The sequence below is a fragment of the Pinus tabuliformis genome, chromosome J, assembly GCF_031772625.1.
Source record: "Pinus tabuliformis cultivar Carrire ecotype Pingquan chromosome J, CPIR1, whole genome shotgun sequence".
Classification (NCBI taxonomy): domain Eukaryota; kingdom Viridiplantae; phylum Streptophyta; class Pinopsida; order Pinales; family Pinaceae; genus Pinus; species Pinus tabuliformis.
In genome coordinates this window covers 794,410,794-794,438,066 of record NC_142295.1, presented here as the reverse complement: position 1 = coordinate 794,438,066, position 27,273 = coordinate 794,410,794, and the positions used below count along the sequence as shown (strand labels likewise).

Here is a 27,273-nt window from a genome sequence, read left to right as displayed (position 1 = left end):
TAATATACCAAGAAACTACAGCTGAACCAAGGTTGAAGATTCCTCCAGAAGTTCTCTTTTGGTTTGATGGACTACCAGCCCAATCCGCATCCGTGAAGCCTTGCATATTCACTCCCTCTGTCCGTCTGTACCATAATCCGTACTATGTAGTGCCTCTGAGATATCTCAACACATGCTTCGCTACCTTCCAAAATAACTTGGTAGGCTGAACCATAGCTTGACTCAGCTGGTTCACTACAAAGCATAAGTCGGGTTGTGTGTTCACCAGATACATGAGTGAACCCACCAGCTGCCGATAAACAATAGCAACCACTATCTCATGAGAAGTATCATCCTCCTTCCTCTAGTTCCCAGCTAGAGGAGTTTGCATGGGCTTGCACTTCTCCATGTGAAAGCGCCTGAGTATCTCATTGGCATACTTGACTTGAGACACAAATACTTCCCCATCTTTCTGCCATACTTCCATGCCTAGAAAGTAGTGCATGAGTCCCATGTCCTTCATCTTGAACTCTCTTGCAAGGTCCTCCTTGCAAGACTGTATCAACTGGTCATCACCTGTCAAAATCATATCATCGACATAAAGTACAATAATCAATGGCTTACCATCTACCATGATGTGGTATAGGTTCGCATCTGCTTCACTCTTGGTGAAGCCCAACCCGGTGAAATAGCTGTCGATCTTGGTATACCAAGCACGGGGTGCTTGCTTCAGCCCATACAGTGCTCGCTTGAGTCGACAAACATGCGACTTGCGATCAAAGGTCTCAAATCCCTCGGACTGCTCAATGTACACCTCTTCCTCATTCTTCCCATTGAAGAACGTCGTCTTCACATCCATCTGATGGATATTCTAACCCATCTGAGCTGATAGAGATAGCATCGATCTGATAGATGAGTACCTTGCTATGGGAGCAAAGGTCTCATCGTAGTCGATCCCCTCAACCTGTGAGAAACCTCGGGCAACAAACCTTGCCTTGTGTTTCTCAACACTGCCATCAGTTGCTTGCTTTACCTTGTAAAGCCATTAGGAACTAACCATTGATTTGTCCACAGGTCTAGGGACAACATCCCATACGCTGTTCTGCATGATAGAATCATACTCTTCTACCATTGCATCAACCCAGACTAGTTGCTGCACTGCCTCCTGAAAAGAATAAGGTTCGGTTGCTACACACTCCACAACTAGGGCCATGTAGCCAGTGTATCTCTTGGGAGATCTCCTCTATCTGCGATGAGAGGATGGCTGCCCCATATTCTCTTTCGCATCCTGCGTCAATCTTTCAGCTTCCTGTGAGTGTTTCCGCCCATCTCTGGAAGACTCTCCAGCAGGGGTGGTCTCCACTACTGGATCCTCTGCATGTGGCTGATCCACATCATTAGGAGGCTCCTCCTCCTTTGGAACTAAAAGTTTCTCATCGCCATGCAACTTGAACTCCCTCTCAAGTGACACTCGCATGGTTCTTTGCTCATCGAACTTCAGATCCCTGCGCACTATGGTCCTCTGACTGGCAGGCATAAACACACGATAATTGTGGGGTGTATCTATGTACCCCACAAGTATCCCCAACTCTACTGTTGGGTCTAGCTTCTTCCGAGTATCTTTGGTCACATGACAGAAAACTGGTGATCCAAAGATACGGAAATGACTCACATCTGGTCGCTTCCCTGAAAAAGCCTCCATAGGTGTCTTCATCCCCAAGATATGATGAGGACTTCTGTTTTGAAGGTACACTGCTGTATTGCATGCCTCAACCCATAGATGAAGTGGTAGGCCTTGGTCATGCAGCATCACTCGAGCTGCTCCCACAATAGATCTGTTCTTCCTTTCAGCCACCCCATTCTGTTGTGGGTTATGAGTTGCCGTCAGTTCCCATTTAATTCCTTCTGCATCACAAAAGTCTTTAAACTGCTGGGAAATATACTCTCCATCATTATCGCTACACAAAGCTTTTACTTTCTTTTGAGATTCTTTCTCTGCCGAGGCTTTAAACTCACAAAACCTCAAGAAGGTATGATCCTTCTTTTGCATAAAGTAGATCCAACATCTACGAGAAAAATCATCAATGAAAATAACATAGTACCTTTGTTTAGTGGTGGAGGCTGTAGAGAATGGTCCACAGACATCTGAGTGAACTCGCTCTAGGATTGCTCTAGCTCTACTATCCCGATCCTGAAAGGAAGCTTTCCCATACTTACCCAGGGTGCATCCTTTGCATGTGTCTGTTTGCTCTAGTTTTCCCTTGGGTAAGTCGGTAGAAATTTGCTGCATGATATTCAAGGCCTCGTGATGCAAGTGGCCCAGTCTCCTATGCCATAGCTCACCATCATCTTGGCTTTGCACCACCTCTGCTTTGGAACTCAGTGCAACACAGTCATCTACCTCTAGCTTGTAGAGATTCTTTACTCGAATCCATATTCGCTTGGTCTGTCCAGTGCTGATTTGCCTCAGGAACACTTTTTCTTTACTAAAGACTACATCATAGCCTTTATCTTCTAGAATAGCAACAGACACAAGATCATTTTTCAAACCTGGTACATATTTAACAGCAGATAGGGTGAGAGGAGCACCATGCTCCCTCTGAAACACAACTATACCTTCACCTGAGACATAGTATTTTCCATCATCGTCCATCTCGATCCGCATCTGGAGATCCTTCTCTTACAATGTACTGAAAAGATTCTTGTCACCCGACATGTGGAAAGAAGCTCCACTATCCAGGTACCAAACACATCCCACCATGGATGAAACCATGCATGCGATAAGCGAGAAATCTAGCTCAAATTGTGAAGCTAGTGCATCACCATCAGATCCCTTTGAGGAACCCTTCTTTGATTTCTTTTGCGGACAATTCATAGCATAATGGCCCACTTCATGACAGTGAAAGCATCGCACCTTCGACTTGTCAACCTTCTTCCCACCATGAGAAGATTTGGATTGGGATGCCTTCCCTTTCCCTTTCTTAGCTTTACTCGCTAAAGCTAGATTTTCTTCATCATCTTGTTTTGATGAAGATCCATCCTTGGTGCTCCGCCTTATCTCCTCCTGCATCAGATCCGACCAAAGTTGTTCCCAATCTGGTAGTTTCTCTCTTCCATTAACCGAGTCCTGGTAGCTATGCCAGCTCTTAGGAAGACCGAGGAGTGCTAGACTCACCATGTCATCATTAGCAGTCATGACCCCTACACTTGCAAGCTCATCCCTGTAGGTGGTGAGATTGTTCAGGAACGTAGAGATTGTGTCGCCCTTTTTGCACTTGATCTTGTGAAGTTTGTCCTTCAGCGCCAACTTCCTCTGATCATCGCTATTCTGATAAATATCTTTCAATGTTTTCCACATCGAAAACGGAGTCTCCTTCCCATGGAGGCTCGAGACAATGTGATCTCAAACTCCCTCCAGGAGGATTCTCCTTGCTCTAGTCACACACTTTTTCCATTCCGCCAGTTGAGTAGCATCAGTCGGCTTCTGGACTTCTTGATCAATGAAGTCCTTTAGGTTGTTATCTTCTAATACTGCCTCCATGCGATCCTTCTAGGCTATATAATTCGAACTGCCATCAAGGGCATATTCGAGTCTTAAACCACTAAATGCCATCGGTGAAATAGATGTGATAGGAACTCAATTCAATATCCAGAAACCAAACTTCGAACTTCTCTTGCTTGTATATTGTTCTTCCTTGATCACCTTTGCTTTGATACCATGTATAAATTTCCCACTGTAGATCACCTGGTAATGCAATGTATTAAAGCAAAACACTTGATCTACTTCTACAAACAATTTACTGGAAGCTTAAGCGAACATGAGCAACATCAAGCATGAAAAGATATAACTGAGATTGAGAAGTAATCAACCATAACACCGAAGATATACACTGGGGAAAGCACCATCCTAAAACCCCAACTCTGTATTATCATACAAGTGGAAATCTTGTTCAAGTTACAAGAAGAATCAGCTCTCAAGCTATCCTGCTCTCTCTGCAGCCAAACAATACAACTCACAGACTCAATAGACATAGAATATATCTTCCTCAAGCCCTCCAATCCTCCTATTTCCTTGCGCAGTTTTGATTGGGGTCCAATGTTATCACATGTGTGAATTGGCCTCATCACACTCACTGTAACCTCAGGTCTAACTGTGCAATCCATAAGGAATAATATTCCTTCTGCATGCAAGGAATATTCACCAAGGAATATCCTAGCAACTTATAGTACATGGTCCCTCCATCTGATCTCAACTGGGTCTCTGACTGAACTGGCATGCATGAGTTATCCATGAGTGAATACTCATTTATCTGAAATACAGTAGTTGCATGCATGCAAGCATTAACTAACTGAACTCTCATTAATTTAACAAACTGTTAAATTAATCTAGCTGGGCAACTGATTACAACTCAATATTACAACTCATCCTTATCTCTTTAACTGAAGGTTAAATTCCTCAATTAATGGAGAAACTGTTGCATGTGCCCACATAGACTTCAAGTTTGGTTTTCCTTAACTAATTAACTCAAGATGAATTAATTAATTAATTTCCAAAGTTCTGTTGATATCAAATTCGAATTTTACTTCCTATGTTTAGTCCAGGGACTGACTAAAATAATAAGGGATCCCAAAATGTTATTTTTAGAAAAGCTATTTTTATCACTTTCACTTTTCACCCATTGTAGCTAAGACCTCCAATGGCTGAACTGCTATTTATAGCCCGACTATTTATAACAATGTTATTTTTAGCCATTTCTATTTTTAGCATTTCTTGTTGCACACTTTTCAACATCAACTACTTAGAGCTTACTTACTTAACTCTTTTTATACAATCCCATGGCTCACAGACCATGGGTAGATATTTTACAACAGACTTTACTATAACAAAATAAGGGCGGACAACCCTTTATGACTCATGACACTTTCGCGCTCCGCAACCACAAAATGTGGAGTCTTTACAAGTTTATTACACAATTCGACCCAAAATATGGGCTTTTAGCCCCAAAACTGTCCTTGGGGGATCCCATTCCCAACACTTACCCAACAAGTTCCCCCTTCAAGCTCCATCCTTTCCCAAGATGAGGAAAGAGAATTTCCCTCATAATTCCAATGAGTAACTTCCAATAGTTTACATAGGTCATAAGCTTCAATAGATATCTAAGCTCATATATCAACTAGTCTCGATAAAACTAGGGAAGTTGATATGGATTTAAAAACACAACAAATTACATATATAACCATAAATACAGAGATGAAGCAAAAATAATACTTCATTTTATTAATGTAAAATACTGAAATATGCTTACAAACAGAAATGGAAATAAACTAGCTAGGGTGATGGTAGCTTATCTCTGAGAAGAGATGTGGCGGCTACATGCCTCTGAACTGTGTTACAAGGAGGTTGCAAGGATTATTTATTATTGAGAAACAATGGAAAACCCTAAACATCCAAAAACATAACCCTAGGAGATGAAGCACCAAACTATGGGCCCAGTTTCGGTAATTGGTACATCAACTTCCCAAGGTCGTAACTTTAGCATACGATCTCCGTTTGACACGCACAATACCTCGTTAGAAAGATATATTCGAGGACTACAACTTTTGAGTGAGAAACATAGATTGACAAATTATGTTGCTCTCAATTTTACCAAAAAAAAATCATTTAGGGCCTCAAAACAGATCGAAAGTTCACGACCTGAAAAATGCCAAAAATAGTAAATTGTGCTACAAATAAGGAAACTGAAAAACTAAAAGAAACAATGGTGGGGGTCCAAGTGGAATAGGAAGGTGGCCACCAATATCTACCTGGATCAGAAGTACCAAGGAGAATGGTTGTTTGAATGATTACCAAAACTATGGAATGAAACCCCACAATCATGGAAAACATGACTTAAGTATGCATGAAGTATTTTTTCCAAATGTCACCAAGGAGATCACCCTCACCACATGGGAATTGATGTAGCCTTATTTTTCCATTAAATTTTGGACTTAGGATAGAAAATCAAGGTATGACTTAGGCTTATACATGCCTTTTTTTATACCTTTGGTTATGTCCATAAAGTCACTTTTGGAATATAATATTATTTTCATGGCCTACGAACCATGTCTTAGTTCCACACCCTCACCTTTCTTACTATGGAGTCATACCCCCCCTCCCCCCATACACTTTTGATCTGGTGTTTTGCAGCCATGGTGTATTTTCTTATAACATGGGTATGTTTTGGCACCTATGCATATTAAGAACTTGTGCATGGTCTATTGGTAAGGCACGGAGTTGATGCCTAGCAAGTCGAGGGTTCAAACCCCACTGAGGTCTTCAGGCCTACTTTTCAATTTTTTTACCGAATCTTGTTATTCTTCTTCTCTTATGTATCCATATTTAAATACCATTTATATGAAACTAACCAGTGGATGTTTTTTTTGTGATGATCCAGTGAGTTGGATGTATCCCCACCCACAAATTATCTCCTTCTTCCTTTTCATCACCATGTTTCTTAGTTGTTTGATGTAATTAGGAATACATGATAGATAAATGAGGCTTTGGTGGAACTTGTAGTTATTAAATCCTCATTTTAAAGTAGCATTTAGTAGGATGTTACTTCTTTAGGTACCACCTTCATTAGGTCATGTGAGAATGATAATGGGAAGTTAATAAATTATGGAAAGTATTTAAGAGGTGTCTTAGAAGGTACTTCACGTAGTAAATTATTAAGCCCTTTTTTTTATCTCAAGGATTGGAATTTCTTAAATGAGTTTTCAATTAGTCTAAAAAGTAGAAAACGACAAATTTCCACTACGTATGGAATGAGTAGGGAGATCGATTTTATGGCATATTGTGTGCATAGATCTAATATCTACATAAAGTTATTTATGATGAGTGTTAGTGTCGGTATCTTCATCCCTCCGTTAGTGATCAAATTCTCTTGTTGCATTGCATGTTAGGTGTTTCACCCAATCAACTGTATTCCATTAGGGTCATGGATCATCTGACGGTAGTGTCTTATTATACATTTTCCCTCATGTGCTGGCCCATTTTCATTCATCTAGATCATCTGCAGTCAATTTTTGTCTTTAAATCTGAAAAAGTCATTTTTAGGGTTTTAGGTCTCATTAGGTCTAGGGTTTCGTCAATAAGGTCTTCAAAATGCTCAATAATGGTCAGCAGGCACATGAGGAGGTCAAATAAAGTTCCAGTAATAATAATTTCCATAATCACATGCTCAGTGATTGTTTTTTCCTCGAAACCCTGTTTTGAGGAAAAACAGAGTATTTTATGTTTTTATGTATAAATTTGATGTAATTTCAGTTTTTTCATATGTAATAACTTCAGTGGCAACCCTGGTCACCTTGCCAAGCTTCAACAACTCCATCCCTGCAAGGCAAACAAAAAATCAAAGCATTCAGTTCATTAAAGGCAAAAATAAAACAAACTGCCCAAAAACAGAGTTTTAAAAGCAAGTCAAATGCAAACATTACAAAGTGGGTTTTTGATAAGTGAAAAATTAAAATCTTTTGTATATAAACCATTTGTCATGTTCAAAAAGCTCATTTGCATCCAAAGGAGAAGGAGTTAACAAGAGAAAGGTCAAAAATCACAAAGGAGGCAAAACTGTAGCAATTTGGGCAAGTTTTAGGGGCGCGGCGCATCCATCTGGCGCGGTGCATTGGGCTGCCCTCTGCAGTGTAAAAATTACACAGGCATGACGCATTGAAGTGGCACGGCGCACTGGGTTTGTGGCGCGGCGCACAGGGTTTCAAGCCCAATTTCACCCACAAATTCATCCAAATTGCCAAATTTTCTCAATCCTCAAGGGTTCAAGTAAGTCAAGCATTCCTCCATGATCAGTGAATGAGTTTCTCTTGATGTTTATGGTGATTTAATGAGAAAAACTTGAAACCCTACCTCCTTGCAATTTTGGTAAAAAAAAATTGTATAGGGTTTACAAATTGTGTTTTTTTTGCTGCCAATTTCACTCCTAGCCATTTCACTCCCTCACTCTTACATTCCCTCCCTCTCATTACATTTTCATCAACCCATTTCCTAAATCCCATATTCCCAAATTACTAATCCTAAATCCCCCTAGTTAAAAATTCCCAAACCCTAACTGCTGCCCCAAAGCCTAATTACTGTCCCTAAAACCCTTCTATTCACCAAAATCCTGTTAGTAATATTCCCAAAACCCCTCATACACTTTCCCTCCACAGTCCCTCATACATTCTCATCCTTGACGGAAAAAACCTAAAGACACCATAAATCTCTTCATACTCATCAAGAAAACTCAAACATTGGCAAACATGGAGTCAAATCCTTCCTATGATCGAGATGAGGAGACACTCAATGATTCTTCTAGAGAAATGCATGCACCAAGGAGACCTCACAAGGGTGGTAAACATGTACGAGAAGAGCCTACTTCACTTGCTGAGCTATTGGCCTATCCTCTTGCTGTCACATGCTTTCAACACCAATCTTGTTATCAGTTCTGTGAGTTGGCAGAGAGAGTCCAATACCATCATGAGTTGGCCAGATTGTTTGTGCTCCATCTTCATAATGGTTAAGTCACTTTGGCAGGTGTGACATTCTCCTTGACACCCGAGACTATTTCTCAACAAACTAACATTCCAAATGTGGGTGAGCAGTGGAATAAAAGGCAGCAGATTGATAGAGAGCATTATGAGCCTTACATCAAGGCTAGTTATCAGAGGCATCTCAGTAGAGTTTTTCCCTTCAGATATTTGAAGGACACATATGCTCCCTTGATGAAACTCACAATTAAATATTTCAGCTATGAGGGCCAGTTTTCTTGCCTATATGCCTATCACATCAGATTGTTGATGCACTTCACAAGGGTGAGAATGATGAATCTCCCCTATTTTATTTGCCGAAACATTGAGAAGATGACCACCTTAGTGCATAGGAAGCCTCCTCAGCAGCAGTATAACAGTATATATCATTTTGCATTAATCAAAATTGTGGTCTTGCATCAGCTTGGTTTACAGAACATCTCATTGGAGGATTTCATTTCACATGAGGACCTTCACATCAGTAGGAGATTCATGAGACACAAACCACTAGTGTGCCAGTGTTTGTCACTTATCAAAAGGGCACTAGAAGGTTGTTTGCAGCGACAAAATGAGGATTATCTCCACCTAGGGTAGAAGGGGTCTCGTTTCCTCCATCAGCAGAGTAGGTACAGGACAAGGGAAAGTAGCCATTACATGATGAGGGGCCTTCAGGAGGGCAGGAGACAGATTTCATTTTTATTCAGGATGACAACACCGATTTGGGCTCACAAAGCTCAAAGCTTAGAGAGATCATTCAGGAGCAGCAAGATGACATTCAACATTTGTCTCTCAACCTGGATAGAGCCAATTGGATCATTAATTATCTGGAGCAAAGAAACAAACAGCTAGAGGATCAGCAAACCATTATGGAGCTACAAAACATATGAGAAAACCGGCAAGCTGCCAAAAGGAGGAAAGTCAAGCTCACATCACTTGAACAAGAAATCAATGCTGATCGTGAATATTGGCTTGAGAGGGCGAATATCCACTTGGAAAAGATGCTAGAGAAGGCCAACAGAGAGAAAAATATGTTGAGGCACATGGCCTACCACTACTTGGTGAGAAACAAAGTGTGCAAGGCAAGAATCAGGAACTTGAAGGCCAAGTTGAAGAAAGCATCGAGGAAGTGAAAAGAGCAAGATAGACTTCAGATCTTGGTTGAGGCTTCCTTGGCCCAACACAACACTTGATGAAGGAAACTCAGCCCAAATTTCAAGAAATTTGGGACACTTTTTGCAATTTTGAAATTTTTGGCTTAAAAAACAGGTTTTTCTGCCTGATGTGCCGCGCACCTGGCACGCGCTTTTGATGGGGACCTCCTTTTGAGGAAAAGTCAGACTTTTGGATTTTTCATGGAAAAATATGCATGCCCACAAATGGCCAAGAATTTTTGACAGGTTTTGAGCTTCCAAAAAGGTCAAAAACACCTCAAAAATGACCTTTCTTCCCCTTTTTGGACACATAGGAAGCAGTGTTGGGAGAACTCAATTTTGGAGGGGAAAATGGAAGTCAAATTCAAAAATTCTACTTGCTCTGGAAATTAGAAAGGTAGACCTTTCCAACAAGCCCACTTGGAGAAAATTTGGAAATTGGGAAGGCCTCCAAAATGAGCTGCAAAAAGGCACTACGCATAGGGAAATCAATGCGACGCATTGGAGGAATTTTGGTCATTTTGGCCAAAAAACTCTGTTTTTCGCCTAGTTTCTTCACAGTTTGACTTTTCTCCTTCTAATTATCAAACTCATGATGTAAAGTAATGTGACATGATGGATTTTGATGTAATTATGCCAAATTTTCACTTATAGAAGTAGATTCATCCATCAAAAGGTAGTTTGCAACTGAATGAATCAGTTCCCTAGTTTTTAGAGGCAAGTTGTTCCACTGCCTACTTTTTAGTTCTCAGTTTAGACTTTGTTGGAACAACTCCTAAACTTATGAGCTCAACCCCTAGAGGCTAGGATTAGTTGTTGGTTGCCTATATCTTGTAATTTTTCAGTCATTAGCATGGTTGGACTTTTGGGAAAGCTTGGAGCTTCATTGTATACTCATTTCAGCAGTTTGGCAAAGGAATAGACCAGGGTTTGCAGCACTTTATGGGATTCTTGTGGCATCTTGCTTTGGTATTGTGTTTCCTTCTATAATTGTAAGTTTACATGTGTTTTATGTATGCCATTATCTCTCTTTGCTTCATCTTAACTAAATCAAACAAGGATAAAGGTAGAATACATTGAAAGTGCAGTGCTCTACCTAGGGTTTGTTTAGTTATCTATGTTTTCAGCTGTTTGAAGAGGATCCCTGAGTTTTTCATGCCCTCTCCAACTCCTCACATGTCTAAAATATCTCCATCTCACTCAATTTGAAGTACCAAACCACTTGCCTACCTTGCCCCATAGAGATCTCTACAAAACTGAGCCTCATTCCTCAGACCCAAATCTGCCTTTCACATTTGAGCCAACAAAACATCATCAAATTCAATCAAATACCTCTGTACACATACCTAGCCTAAAATCAGTCATTACATCAATCATCTCAAGCTTTATTGGCCATCTTTTCCCAAGTTTGACAAGGAGAGAGCCCTCTCCCGACCTGGTAGGGTTAGCTACCAGGTTAAGCGTGGTTTGATGTTACCCTAGATCCTGCCTTTCTCAGCCTGAGGTAGATTTAGGCAATAACAATGAGAAATGGATATAAAAAAGGATGAATTGTATAAAGGATGAATTTTTTTATAACAAATCAATGTGTGGAAGGTTGGGTTATGTAGTTCTTCTAAACACATAAAAAGGTATGTGTATAAGGGTGTGGGGAGTAGTGTGTAGAAAGGGATATGTGTGGAGAGCAAAGGTGTGTGGAAAGTGGGGAAATTATATGTTTCTGTACATGATATCTCTAGGATTGGAATTTCTTAAATGAGTTTTCAATTAGCCTCAATAGTAGCAAATGACAAAGTTCCACTAAGTATGGAATATGAATAGGGAGATGGATTTTATGGCATATTGTGTGCATAGATTTGATATGTGCAAAAAGTTATTTATGACAAGAAATGGATATACAAAAGTTAAAATTTTGTAAAGGATGAAATTATGCATAACAAATGAATGTGTGGAAGGTTGGGTTATGCAGTTCTTCCAAACACAAAAATGGATGTGTACAAGGGTGTAGGGAGTAGTGTGTAGAAAAGGAAATGTGTGGAGAGAGAAGATGTGCAGAAAGTGGGGCAATGATGTGTTTATGAACATGATATTCATAGAAAAAATGACTAAGTACAAAATACTTGGATAAGGCTATATTATATGGTGATGGTGATGGTGCACAAAAATAAGTCAATAGAACCATATGCTAATTACTCACATAATACTTGAGTAGGCTTTGACTTCTGATTTTCAATTAACAATAGCCTTTAAATCTAAAGAAGCTTATATATTTACACTATGTAGGAAAATATTTGACAATAGACTATTACATGTCTACTTTGATTTCCCTATTGGCAAGAAAACTTCATGATAGACAAAAATATCCTATTGTGTTTAGTACCTTCTTTGCGATCCATCCAATGTTAATGTTGTGTCAAATTAATGCACCTAGTGAGATTTTCCTCAAGTTATAGTATGCTTTCAATCCTATACCTATTGTAGAAAATAACACATGTGATTCATAGAGGTGTGATTCCATTACCATACATTTATCTAAAAGCTCAAGATGATCAACCAAAAACCTAAGGTATAGATGAAGATGGTGATAAGGTATTAGGAATCCAAAAATTGGGTTACTTCCTTGTTCATCCTCAAAACAATTTCTTATTGTACTCCATGCTCACTAACAAACTTTGCAGTTCTAATGATTATATGATGTGTCTTTTCTATAGATGGCAGGAAGAAAGCATATGGAGATAATATATTTTTGTCAATACTAGTATATTTTGTAAAATCTAGGCCATATGAATTTACACATTTGTTGAAATTTTAATAAACAAATCCTTAAAAATTGGTTCTAAACTCTTAAGACATAGCCTTTAAATTCATCCCAATTTAGTCATCTTAAAAATAGGTGCAATGGATGCCTAAAAAAAGCAAGAACCATTTTCAAACCATGCATGTGCGATCTCCTTGATAATACATTGGATTCTTCTGCCAATATATTCACCTCAACAACTAATCCACTCTCTTAATCTCACCTCAATAATACTTAATCATCACTGATTAGAGAAAAGCAAGATCCCCAACAAGGGAAAAATTGCATCCAAGAATTTGAGCCTCGCTCTATCTAAAACTTAGACATAGTAAGAAAAACATATTACAAGCAAAGAAAGGTCCCAATTGTCTTATTTCCATAGTCCATGATATTGTAAAAAATAAAAATCATGAACCACTCATAATTGAAAGAGATCATAATTGAAAGAGATTAGTGTAAAGGTGAAAATACAATGCTCGAAGAATGAATACTTTGTGATTTCTACCAAACACCAGGTATGTACTTCAGATATATGCGGAAATTTGAGAAAATATTATTGGCATGATGAGCACTACATAGGTTGGAAATTCCTTGGGGATACAAGCCTTGTTGCCTTGTATAATAAAACAATGGATTAGGGTGACAAAGATAAAGCTACTTCTAACACAAAAGACTAGCTTTCTACCAACTTTGTAGCCTACATAAAGAACTTATTATAAGTGGAAGAGAGCTAGTTTGTTTTCTTTTCGCTATAAGATTAGTTAGTGCTAGTTGTAGAGGAAACAATGATCATGATATTTTTATTTCCTAGAGGGTGATATCATTGCATTGAAAAAAAATCCAATAAGGTTAAACATGTGTGTTTTTACCTACTTGCTTCATAGATTATGGAATCATTAAGTTGTAGTTTGAGCAAAGAAGTCCTAGATCATATACTCTACATTCAGATGGCTCTCCCATTTATGATACTTATGGTCTTTGTGTTGGTGAATATTCATATTTGGGATGTAAACAAAAGGGATTGTTGAAAATGTATAATTAATAGCATAGAAACACAATTTATTATTGTTTGAATCCAAACCCATCTTCTTGTCCTTGCCAACCATTAAGTAACACATATATTGTACTTTGGGTATGGTTTATTTAAATATGCCACCACATTTTGAGATTGATACAATTGACCTTGAAAGTAGGTGCCAGGGAAAACTTGACATTAGGAATATTCTTATTAAGTGAAGAGGAATCAATTAGATATCTTTATAGCTAGTCTCTAATTATGGACCTATCAACTATAATACAATGGAAGAATGGCTAGGTCAACCAATTCTGACTAACAATTCTGGCCTTTAAATGACTCAACCTAGACATGTGAAATATTTAAATGGGTTGTTTTTTATGATTCTTGGTAACAAGAAAGGAAGTAATCAAGTCTATGGTGTATCTAGAACAAAAAATGTCACATTTTCGTATATGGAAAAAGCACACGCAAAGGATACTAGCTTTTATAAGCTTGAGATTGTTCATTGCAACACAAATGAATTTGATTTTAGCAAGGAAAATGTTTGTGATAGAATGGGCATAATATGTTGAGGAATACGACATCTCTAAGGTTTCTTGGTTGTGGAATGATATAGATAATAGGGTTGGGTTGTTGATCCCTGTTCAAATCCTTTCGAGAAGAGTTGTCATTGTTGGAAGTGAAGCAAATTCAGATTGTATCATTGTCTATATTTGAAAGGGGATCAATACTAAATATTGTAACCAAAATAATCTAGATGATCTATATCAACAAACATTAAATCCTATTATCAATCAAATCATATCAAATAATTATCTAAAATCACATTATATTGTAATACAAAAAACAAAACCAAGAGAGGAGTCCATGCAACCACATTCCATATGAACATTTCATCAAACACGTTGCATGCAAAATCCATAGAACCACATAGGCATATATACCAACAATCTTACTTTTCATAAACATATCATAATAAAACCTTGTCTAAGTATCTCTTCATGGACCTCCGCACTGTGTTCTATACTTGTCATGTTAATGCAAACTAGAAAAGCGCTAGTAAAAATGGAATGATTGTGTTTAATTCCCATTTTATTCATTTGATAAATTAGTGCTAAAGCCTCCTTCCCAACACCATGTTTGGCCCAAACTATAATATGCATATCATATGTAAGTACATGTCTCATATGCATCTAATTGAAAACTCTACAGGAACCTTCATACTTCCACATCTTGAATACATATGACTAAGCATATTTTATAGCTATTTGCCATCCATGGCTTGTAGAATATGAAATGCCTCTTTAAATCAACCATATATAAATGAAGTTTTCAATTCCTCTGCATATTTTTTTGGTTTCACTAAGGATTTTATTGAGGCGTTGATAATGTGGGTTTTCATATTAAGTTTTCTTGTTGATGATGAAGCATCTTCCTTCATTTGTAAAAATGACCTGAAGGTCTCCATTCTCTATCAATTTTGTGCATTCCTAGTAATCATAACTGCCCATACCACCACATCTAATTGGAACAATTTGTCAAACACTTGGAGAGACTATCCTTACTCATTCAAAGAGCCCTTAAGCCGACAAAGGAGGAAAGAGTACCGAAAACTATAATCAAGTATGGTTTCACTCAAACTCTATTTTGTGAACAAATGTAAGGATTTATTACTTTCACCATTGTGAATATAACTTTGTGAGGCAAAAATTTCAAAAAATGACGTTCCTTTGAAGGATTTTCCATGGAGAGTTTTAGGGCCTCATTGGTAAACCCATTTTTAACAAGTATTGCAATCTATATGTTCCAAGGAGATACACATCACTAAGTGATTTTAAAAAATAGTTTGTAAACATACTAACACTTTCACCTTTATGCTCTATTTTTGTCCCATGCAATCCCAACGTTGAAACTTGGGCTCTTTTACCACTTTGTAACACACCCAACCACCCAATTAAGGGACATTATAGTTGAAATTTGTCTCTATGCCACAACCATATATGATATAAACATAATAAAAATAGGTATAAAAGATATAAACCATAAAATAGTATATATGTATACACATATCAAAGTATACATAGCATGCTGGGAAAATAATGCATAACTAAAAACACTTATCATTTAATGAGCACCAACTGGTTGTAGACCTTACACATTCTTCCTTGCCATACACTCTACTGCCCCTACGCTCTCAATAGTAGGTCAACGCCAAGCCAGGGTCACGACACCACCAAGACAAGGATTTCATAAAGCTAGCTATGGTACACAACAATTACCAAACACAAGAAAGGCCAAGGTGAAAAACCCTAACAATATTCCAGGTCAAGGTGAAAAACTTCAATGATATTCCAGCCTATAGTCTCTCATCCTCCATCAATCTACTGAATCGAGGGTAGTGCACCCCATTTGTTGCACCCACAGTCCATCAAGATATGACACTGTCCTTGTAGGGATTCCAACTTAGGATAGTTAGGGGATCTCCAAGTCTTATGGTTGCTAGGAGTTTTAGCTGCCCTCAGGGGCTTTCGAGTACCCTCCGAGCCCCACACAAGGACACCTATACTTACACTTCTCTCTTTAGGGCTCTCTCCTTCCCCAAAGAAACCAAAGGAGAAGTGCACTTGTACCTAGATCCACCAAATATCCTTAGGGTATAGTAGCTAGTTCTTGTATGGATTTCCTTAGAGAAGACACAATAGTCTCATCAGTAGCATTGATAATGTGCAATAACTTATTTACCTTTTATTGATAGCTTAGGACAACTAATACTACATTAAAATATATTATAATGTTACTATATATTTTAACATCATCCATAAAGTTACTTTAGGAATATTATATTGGTAATAATTATTTGGCTTAGGAACCATGTCTTAGTTTCACACCCCCACTTTTCCCTCTTGTGGAGCCCTAGCCCTTCATATTCTTCTTATCCCACGATCTGCAACTATGGTTTTATTTTATTAATATCAATTTTTTTACATATTACATCTACTAGACTCATTGGCCTTTTAACACACATGCTCTCTAGCCTAATCAAATAGGCACTCTGGTCTTAAAATCACATCTATATATTAGCTCATAGGCCTAACACACTTATACACATAGACACTTTGGCCTCAACATAAACCGACTCACTAGCCTAGATATCATGTATTGGATCATCGGCTTGAGTGTCAGTTGTATATATACATTACAATTTGGGGATTAAGCCAAGAATATTAAAAACTGCAAACATGATTTGACCAAATGGTCGAGCTATTTAACCATCGTGGTAAACTCAACCAATGTAATATTCTAGTAAACCATTGGTTAGGTTAATGAACTAGTCAGTCATTGGTTGAGTAACTAACAAATCGACTATTGGTTGGGCTAACTAAACAGTCAACCATTAGTCAGGACGACTAACTAGTCAACCATTGATTGAGTTAACTAACTAGTTGGCCATCATTCGATTCAAGTAACCAATCAACTATCAGTTGAGCTGACTAACAAATTTATTATCTGATTGAACTAACTAATAGACTATGTTATTCCAATATAAATATGACTTGACTTGATAGTTGAATCAGTCGAATGTTGATGGAATTTACCACCATAATGCTAGTCGATCACTATAATGCACAAATTGACTAGGTAGTTGATATAGTTGACCATATTTTTCCTCCAACTCTCCATGGTCATCTTGGTAATCTAAAACTTGGCTAATTTTAGGCTTCTACACATTTTCAACCAAATATGATTCTAAGAATTTCCTTTGTGATTTTTCTCTATTTGATGCAATCTCAATGCTAAAATTGACACTTTGCTATCACTTTATGGTACACCTAAAACCTTCTATCCACCATTGGCTACATAAGGCACCTCAATTAACAATGTTATCTAAATATTTGCATTATGATACTAATTCTCCCCTCTAGTATTTGTCTCCAAAAGTTGGCTTAACCTAATGAATGATGAGGATAACTAACTAGTCGAACAGACATGAGAATTCATCACTCATCAAACACTTATGAGTTATCAATTGAGTCGACTAATTAAATATATGGTTGACTTGTCATTGACTGTACTAAGGGATCTACTTCCCAATGACTACTTGTCAATGATAAATGTGGATTCCTCAAACGATCAAACTTTTTTTAGCTGCATACTTGATATATTATCTACAACTACATAAATATAAATGATGTAGGTAATAATGCCCCATAAATGATATAAATGTTCAAGTATAACAATATGAAATATCATGAAAATGCCTTAGGAACACATAAATCAAGTGCAACTTGTTGATAAGTTAACAACAATAATTAATAATATAATTACACCAATTAAATATCACATAAGACACATGAGCACTTGTCTTTATAAATATCGACTAAATGGCTATAAACCTCAGATATTCCACCTAGCCATAGACCACATTGTTGTAAATATTTTAGTAGTGGGCCACCTCCGAGTTGGGCTATGATTACCAAAGGAAAAAATCTCACCAAGAGCCAACAATGGACACATAGTTTGTACCAAACAAGAACTATGCCAAGTACCAACTCCAACAACCTCCCTAACTACATCCCTGCATCCCCTAGCTTAAACTACCCAAGGTAAGGCACCCACTTCTCTATCACTGTAATCCTTTAGGCTATGCCATTACACTTTTTGGGCTTCTAGCATAGTCCATCAGGGAAGTCTCAAAGAACTGTAAATCTAGGAGTTCCATCTACCCTCAAGGATATTCTAGGAACCCCCCAGGCCTCACACTGGGAAATCTTATCCAACAAGTTCCCCCTTCAAGCTCCATCCTTTCCCAAGATGAGAAAAGAGAATTCCCCTCATAATTCCAATGAGTAACTTCCAATAGTTTACATAGGTCATAAGCTTCAATGGATATCTAAGCTCATATCTCAACTAGTCTCGATAAAACTAGGGAAGTTGATCTGGATTTAGACACAAATGCAACAAATTACATATATAACCATAAATATAGAGATGAAGCAAAAATAATACTTCATTTTATTAATGTAAAACACTGAAATATGCTTACAAACAGAAATGAAAATAAACTAGCGAGGGCGATGGTAGCTTATCTTTGAGAAGAGATGTGGCGGCTACATGCCTCTAAATTGTGTTACAAGGAAGCTGCAAGTCTTATTTATTATTGAGAAACAATGGAAAACCCTAAACATCCAAAAACCTAACCCTAGGAGATGAAGTGTCAAACTATGGGCCCCGTTTCGGTAAATCGGTACATCAACTTCCCGAGGTCGTAACTTTAGTATATGATCTCCGTTTGACACGCACAATACCTCGTTAGAAAGATATATTCGAGGACTACAACTTTTGAGTGAGCAACACAAAACAAAAAATCATGTTGCTCTTGATTTTCCCAAAAAACTTCGTTTAGGTCCTCAAAACGACTTCGGAAGTTCGGGACCTGAAAAACTGTCAAAAATAGTAAATTGATTTACAAATAAGGAAATTAAAAAACTGAAAGAAACAATGGTGGGGGTCCAAGTGGAATAGGCGAGTGGCCACCAATATCCACCCTAGATTAGAAGTACCAAGGAGAATGGTTGTTTGAATGATTACCAAAACTATGGAATGAAACCCCACAATCATGGAAAACATGACTTAAATATGCATGAAGTATTTTTTCCAAATGTCACCAAGGAGATCACCCTCACCACATGGGAACTGACGTAGCCTTATTTGTCCATTAACTTTTGGACTTAGGATAGAAAATCGAGATATGACTTAGGCTTATGCATGCCTTTTTTTATACTTTTGGTCATGTCCATAAAGTCACTTTTGGAATATAATATTATTTTCATGGCCTACGAACCATTTCTTAGTTCCACACCCTCACCTTTCTTACTATGGAGTCATACCCTCCCCATACTCTTTTCATCTGGTGTTTTGCAGCCATGGTGTATTTTCTTATAACATGGGTGTGATCACATATATTCATAGCTAGGCTCACTAGCATTTTAACATAAAATCTCTTTGGCCTTAATCACACAAGCATTATAGCTCCAAGACATATAAACATAGGCACACGGACCCGAAAAACAAATATGCACATGCATATACATGGACACGTAGGGTCAACACAACCTAGTTCACCTACCTAATAAAAGTATCTAGAAGCATATACAAGGGATCATCTTGGGGGTGTTACATCCACAGACCAATTCTATTTCTTCCAACATACCATCTTGGGTCCACCTCAACCTAAGTCCATGCCCATATTCTATCATTTTTTGAGTCCCAATTTGGATCTAACTCCATAAATTTGTTGATCTTATTTCCTATTGAACTCAAGATTTATTTTCACCAAGAAACTAGAGGGAGCCCCAACAAAATCTTCCATATTGTTTGTGTGGAAAATTGGTTCCCTTGAGGAGTCAAAGTCTATGCTTCATCTTTGTACCACAAGACCTAATGGCCCCCAACTTTGAATTTTACCTGAAAGGTTATCTGCACCTAAGTCTAAATGTAGAAGAAAACACATCCATCCTCTAGTTAAAACATGGGCCACCAAAGCATATCCATTAAAGAAACCCAATTATCCTCAATCCATATTTTAAGGGATTCTAGCCAGATAATCTTACCATAGAAACACTCCACTATAGTCTTTCCTAAGATGTCTAAGACCTCCTCAATCCACACATCTAACCCTAACACCATTTTCACCTTTGTTTTTTTAGCACGAATGAACCTTTTACTCCATTGCTTGGATTCCACTCTTTGAATGACCTCCTAGGAGAACTTCTTCCTATTCTACTCCGAAGGATCTAGATATTCAATTTCCTGGGGAAGTGGAGAAAGGCATTCGAAGCTTAAAAATGATGTATGTACTACATGGTCTATTTGGAGATTTGTCTCAGTATAGAACAAAGGGCTCACCACCTCAATATTTTTCCTAGAGTTAATAGGGTTATTAACATTCTCGTCTAGATTAGACTTGAGATTGACAAGTGTCCCTCGAGACTTAGAGTGGAAAATTTTGGAGTTATATTTTGGCTGTGGTCAAAATATTTGGACATGGTAAGGGCTATCTGCCCCATAGTCCACAATGTGTTCTTCCATGATGGCTAGCCTCCAAAAAAGCTTGTCACAATAAAATTATCGAAAAAATCTGAATACGAGAACCATGGTAGATAAACCTTGTTAGAAAATCCTCCTAAAATGTTTCTTGCTAACGTGTTTGCTCTCATTTGGATTAGAGAGAGATGGAGAGAGATGATTGCGCTAACCTTTCTCAAGCTATGCTTAGACTTGTAACTTTAATCATTCCATATCAATGACCTCAAACTCAAGACCGCAAAACCCTTACCTTGTTGCCCATACCCTAAACATCATCCTATCTCTTTATATATATCCACAATATATTATAAGTTAATATAAGATTTTAATAAATTATAATTAAATAAATATCTTTTTATATTTTTTTAAATAGTCAAATGTATCGTAATTATAGTTTTCATATGCAATAAGAATAGTCAATGGCAAATATAAATTATTTAAAAAAAAATTAAATTGTTTTTAAAAAATTAATAATTTAATGGGTCAAACTTACACTTTTTATTCAATTTCTTCAGTGTTAAAAGGATAAAAAACAATTTTATATTTTACTCCCATACCAACTTAATTCAATCTTTTTAATATAAAAATTATTTTCAATAAATTTAATATTAAACCTAAACCTAGATTAATAATAAAATTCTTTAATAAAAACATACATTGACATGGTGAAATTTGAGGAAGAAATCCCGCAGAGAAAACAGTTTTTTCCAAAAGAATATTACCCTCACACATTAAGGATTTTGAGGAAGAAATCCCACAGGAAAAACAGTTTTTTCCCAAGGAATATTACCCTCACACATTAAGGTTTCCAACAATAATTACCCTAGAAAATTATTATTAAATATTAATGTTTGGCTTGTGAATTGAAGTATCTTAATGTACGGCACTCACTAAGCCACTTAAGGATGTCACTGGCACAAATAACAATAACACGAAGCGCGAATAATGCAAATCCTGGGAAGAAGAAACGCAAGATGCCACATCTAGTTTGGCTATATGACCACTGGCCTAAAACTAGCTACTATCAATTCACAGTTTCTCTCATCCTCCTGCCATCATCAATTGACCTGGTTTGTCTGATTGTGCAGATAGCTTTGCTCTGGGGCAAGGAGAACGCCAAGAGGATACCAGGGGCTTCTGATACAATTCATCAAGGAGCTCGCTCGCTGACGTTAACCAGACGTCTTGGAATTCATCTGGAACTACTGTTTTTTTTTTTTTTTTTTTTAACCATTTGCAGAACAAGACATCCTCATTCTTTGAGGAACCCAAATTCCTTTGCAACTATTGATTTTTTTGTTTTGTTTTGCGAGTTTAAATTTAGGTCCATTGATTGTTTGGCATATATTGTGTTTTGTCTGGTTATTTTGCTACAGTAGGAGTAATGGAATCGTCTTGCAGTTCAATGAATTCCAGCAGTCCTTCCACGGGGAAGCGATGTCTCCGTCCGCTGCAGAAACAGGGTGCTTCAATGAATAAACGCAGCGTATGCATTCTCTCCTTTTTTACAGATAATTTCTATGCTGCAAACATGCCATTCCCCCAATTGGGTTTATTACGTTCCCCCAATTGGGTTTATGACAGTGAAATGTGGCTATGGGGCAACAGGTTATCAGCCTCCCTGCTTAACCATCGAACAATTTCTAAGTGGATACCCTTTTTTGGTACGTTCAGTTGGAAGTGTGAATCAGGATTTGGTTTTATTGTTTTTGCTATCACAGAGCGACAGATTTATCCCGGCAAGAGGACCCATCGATTTGGAGGTAGCTAGATTCATGATCACGCAGAAGCAAAAGGACAATGACGATACCCATGCCCTCTCCCCTTCCCCCTCCCCTTCCAGAAAAGCATACAAGAAGGAGATGGCAGCCACTTTATTGAAGAATGCCGGTGCTGCTGACAACAATTACAGAATTCTTTCTTTCAACGGAAAATCATCGGCTGTTTCCCAGGCTTCACAAGAAAATGTGTTGGCTAATCTCCCTATTTCTAGAAGAGCACACAGATATATTCCTCAGGTAGGCCTGGATTTCATATTTTTTACAGTCATTTTCACTAGATATTCCATACTCAAATCTTGAATACTATTGATGTTTACTCGTTATTGAATCAAAGCCCTTGATCCTATTTTCAATTGCAGCATTATCCCATTTGGAGGAATGTGTTACACAGATTTTTTTCTTTTTCATTTGTAACGCTGAAATCGCTACCATACCCGTTCCAATTTCTTAATTTTTTTTATAACAGAATGATGTTAGAAATCATTTGAGTACAGGAAAAGTACCCCTTTGCAAACAAAGCCATGATCGCATTTCTTTTTTTTTTAAACCATTGATATACTCTTCGGACACCAGAGAAATTACATAGTATTTGAGGTTTTTAGTACACTGGATACGCCTATCTGAGGACCTTTGTAATTTAACCTAGTAATTTAACTTATCCATGTTGATTGCAGTCTGCAGATAGAACCCTGGATGCGCCCCACCTTCTGGATGATTATTACTTGAATCTATTGGATTGGAGTTCCACCAATGTTTTGTCCATAGCCCTGGACAACACTGTATACTTGTGGGATGCTTCTAATAGCTCTATATCTGAGCTTCTGATTGCAGATGAAGAAGAGGGTCCCGTTACCAGCGTTAGTTGGGCACCCGATGGGAGCCAAATTGCCGTTGGGTTGAATAATTCTGTTGTACAGTTATGGGATTCGCAATCTAATAAAAAGGTAAATAAAACCTGTTTATCTCTTCCAAGGTTTTCTCATTCTAATATAATGGCAATCTCTAAATTTGACATGATACAATTGCAGCTAAGAGCCTTGAAAGGTCATCATGACCGTGTTGGTGCACTTTCTTGGAATGGTCCTATTCTCACCACAGGAGGGCTGGATGGGATTATAATCAATCATGATGTTCGCATCCGTGACCACATTGTTCAAACATACAGAGGACATACCCAGGAGGTTTGTGGATTGAAATGGTCTCCTTCTGGCCAACAACTTGCAAGTGGGGGAAATGACAATCTACTCTACATTTGGGACAAGAGCATGGCATCCCATAATCCGTCCTCTCAATACTTCCACCAATTAGATGAACATTGTGCGGCAGTCAAGGCCTTAGCATGGTGCCCCTTCCAGAGCAATCTTTTGGCATCTGGTGGAGGGAGTTCAGACGGTTCTATAAAGTTTTGGAACACTCAAACAGGTGCCTGCCTGAATACCGTCGACACCCATTCCCAAGTCTGTTCATTGCTGTGGAATAGACATGAGCGTGAGTTATTGAGTTCGCATGGGCCAAATCAGAACCAGTTAACCTTATGGAAATACCCATCCATGGTGAAAATTACTGAACTTACAGGGCATACTGCTAGAGTTCTTCATATGGCACAGGTATGAAAATTCATGCTTTTTATGAGTACTTGTACGTGCATCCATGTTTTCCCTTTAAATTTGTCCTAACGACCCTTACCATTGATTTACTTCTTCAGAGTCCTGATGGGTACACAGTTGCCTCAGCTGCAGCAGATGAAACACTCAGATTTTGGCAAGTTTTTGGGGCTCCCGATGCCTCAAAGAAGACTAAGACTAAAGATGCAAAAGGGGCTTTCAACATGTTTCATACTCACATCCGCTAAGAAGTATCTGTCCAAATTCATGAAATCAGGATGGATGTTCAACTGAAGGTAGTAATTAGATGTTCTTTTTTCTGTTTACAAAGCTCTTTTCCAGGAACTCTACAGTTCTGTTGGATTTTCATGTAGTACATTCCAGTTTCATGCTCATATCCGATAAGTATTTGTCCAGATTAATGGAATCATAATGGATGTTCAACTCAAGGTAGTAATTAGATGTTTTATTTTCTGCTTGCAAAGCTCTTTTGCAGGCACTCTATAGTTCTGCACTCATAGCATGAATTGTGTATTTTATCTATTGTGGACCCTGACGGAACAATGTTGCAACAGCTTTGTGAGGCAATGATCCATGTCTTCAGCTGCGTGATAAGTTTTAAAGTGGTTTTGGCAAGTCTTTGGAGCTTCAAAGACGGTTCCAAAAATGATGCTTTATGGCTGTTAGCAAGTATCTGATTCACATCTATAAAATGGGCTCCATGCTTCTACACATGGAATGATGATGAGGGGATGCTCAATGTTGCAGGTAATGCTTGAATTATTTATCTTGTTCATTACTTGTAAGGAACTTATATCTATATTTTTATCTCCTGTATATTTTATTTCTGTAATATGGTACACTATCCCATCATGCAATTCTTGTCACATGTGCATTCTGATAGGATATTGATATTATCAGAGTAACTAATCGCATACACAAGTACTACTCCTACTCATGTGGCTACAATTCTAACATTAAAAAATATTGACTGCACTGAACTGACTAAATTCTTAAATAAGCAGACACTAAATTGAGATCTTCTCATGTCCTGCCAGGACAGGCAATATGGACAGCTTGTGTTGTATACCTGTTGCGAGGTCATGTCCATGGATTTTAAACCTTTGTTCTCATGGAACTGCTGGCCTCATCAATAATCCTTGCCCTGTGTATCCAAACAAATCTTGAGTTTTTGTGGAAATTGTTTCTGCTTCTTGTATCCAGTAATCATCTCTTTCCTCCAGTTACTGGTATCTGTTATTGGGCTGTTTGACTGACGAGCCATTACATTCTGTATTCCTCTGCTCTCATGGAACTGTCTTCCTGATCAATCATAATTGCCCTATGTCGCCAAACCCAGCTTGAATGTTTGTCGAAATTGTTCACGCTCATTGGTCCTATCTGGTCATTATATCTTGCCTATGATTACTGGCATTTATTATTGGGCTGTTGGAGAGACCAATCATTCTCATCCTGTATTCCTTTGCATTTGAAATCGGTTCAAGTTCTGGCATTTTTGCTTTGTCCGATAGCCATCCTGTGCCTGTATTTTTCTATGGAACTTTGATGGTTTTTGGAGTCGTTGCGACTCCTCCATCTGGGTTCCCGCTGGATTCTTGCCATATTTTGGCATGCATAACACAAATTTTTTTATATCTACGTACAGCTAATTAGAATGTTTGCAGTTACCTCTGATTTAAACATACCCATCTCTACTATTTCATGGATGTTCTCATTTTTTTAATTTTTTTTTCCAAATGTGTTTTGCAATACCTTTCTTACCGGATAATACAGGTTACCACTACCACATAAATCAAATTAAGTTGAAATTTCAATCATGGTTTCATTTTTTTATTTTCACTTCCCCAGTAAATTTTGGTAATGAATTCAGTTAATGATGAATAAGAGAAATAATCAGAGAAACTCTGTCTTTGCCTGTTCTTAACTTACCTTCCAAGGTAATTTAAAAGAATTACTGACAAGTATACTGGCAGCATTCAGTTTGTCAGATTTATTCAGAATTTGCAGATGATTTATAATTTATTATATATGGCTGATTGATATTCAATATTACCAATTACCAGATGTCTAGCAAACAAATCTTCATCCATTTAGTCAACAATTAAAATTGGATCAATGAGATGTAATCTGCAAATGAAGTCTGTGAAGAAGCAGTGGGAATAATTAAGATAAAATTCTAGGTTTTCCTCCAGCTTAGAAGGTTAAATGACACATTGTCAAGTATTTCAATTTAATGTAGCAGAATTTATTAAATGAGAGACATTTATACTTAGCACTGTCATAACATTTGTCTAACACGATGAATTGCTTCTCTTTACTACACATGTTACAAAAGATCGTTCAAGGTGCCTTTAAGGAACATGGGATCTTGCCAGCATTCTAAGATGTTCGAGGATGGGTTCAACTCTCCGAAGAAGAATCATACAGAGAAGAGCAGCATGGTTCCTCAATTGCATTTTTTTAATGTCAAGATCCTAAGGTGCGCTCTTTTGTTATTGGTTCTGTACTTAGCTAGTTGCACTACAATTTTCCAGCACAATTAAATTGGTAAGTGTCTCTGGTTGATACTATCTGTGCTTCATCTTTATTATCTTTTATGGCATGAATTGTCTTGTAATTTCATTTTATTGTATTGCATTCTTTACTGACAATTGCCTCATTGTAGCTCCTCCCTCTTCCCTTTGGGCATTGATAATCAATATCTATTGATGTCTGCCCCATAATCTTCCAACAACATTTTTCATTGATGTCTGCCCCATAATCTTCCAACGGCATTTTTCAATGCCACCAATCGAAAGGAAAATTTTCCACCCTTTAGCTTCTTAAATTGAAGTCTTTATGGGATTAATGTTCAAGGCATTGAGAATATCCGAGATACAGGAAAAAATGTTGACAAGCAGCCTCCATTACTTCAAAGCTTTTGATAATTTTTTTGAAAGGGCAATGCCTGTCTGTGGATATAAATCCAAGTGTTTAGATACAGGTTTTCTGAAAATAGTTTAACTTTCAAAATTCTATTGTTATTTTGGTGCTTACGGTTCTGAATTACAATTTCGCATTGAATCAAATAGCTAAAAGTTCAGCTTGTCCTGTATTTTCCTTTAATGAATCTACAATATATACACTTCACTGGCATAAATTATAATATGAATGAAGTTCTGGCATTACATATCGGCAATTCAATTAATTCAATTACAAAAACAACTACAAGTTGCAGTGAACATTTCTCCACAAAAAATTGTTTTAAAAACAACTATGAAAAGTGAATTGCTTA

The 27,273-nt window shown here is 37.6% G+C and overlaps 1 protein-coding gene across 2 annotated transcripts; it reads left to right on the top strand.

Moving 5' to 3' along the window:
* The first annotated feature begins 21,522 nt into the window (after positions 1 to 21,522).
* Positions 21,523 to 27,055, top strand: LOC149229115 (cell division cycle 20.2, cofactor of APC complex-like). Of its 2 annotated transcripts, none has more exons than XM_089378469.1 (7): positions 21,523 to 22,079; positions 22,315 to 22,611; positions 23,049 to 23,318; positions 23,403 to 23,981; positions 24,080 to 24,274; positions 24,464 to 24,746; positions 26,335 to 27,055. In XM_089378469.1, the coding sequence occupies exons 1-5, from the start codon at positions 21,978 to 21,980 to the stop codon at positions 24,224 to 24,226; spliced, it is 1,395 nt and encodes a 464-aa protein (XP_089234595.1). In that variant the 5' UTR covers positions 21,523 to 21,977; the 3' UTR covers positions 24,227 to 24,274; positions 24,464 to 24,746; positions 26,335 to 27,055. The 2 variants fall into 2 exon arrangements, with proteins under 2 accessions (XP_089234595.1, XP_089234594.1); XM_089378468.1 differs by having other exon boundaries at positions 24,554 to 24,746; positions 26,335 to 27,053.
* The last annotated feature ends 218 nt before the right edge of the window (positions 27,056 to 27,273 follow it).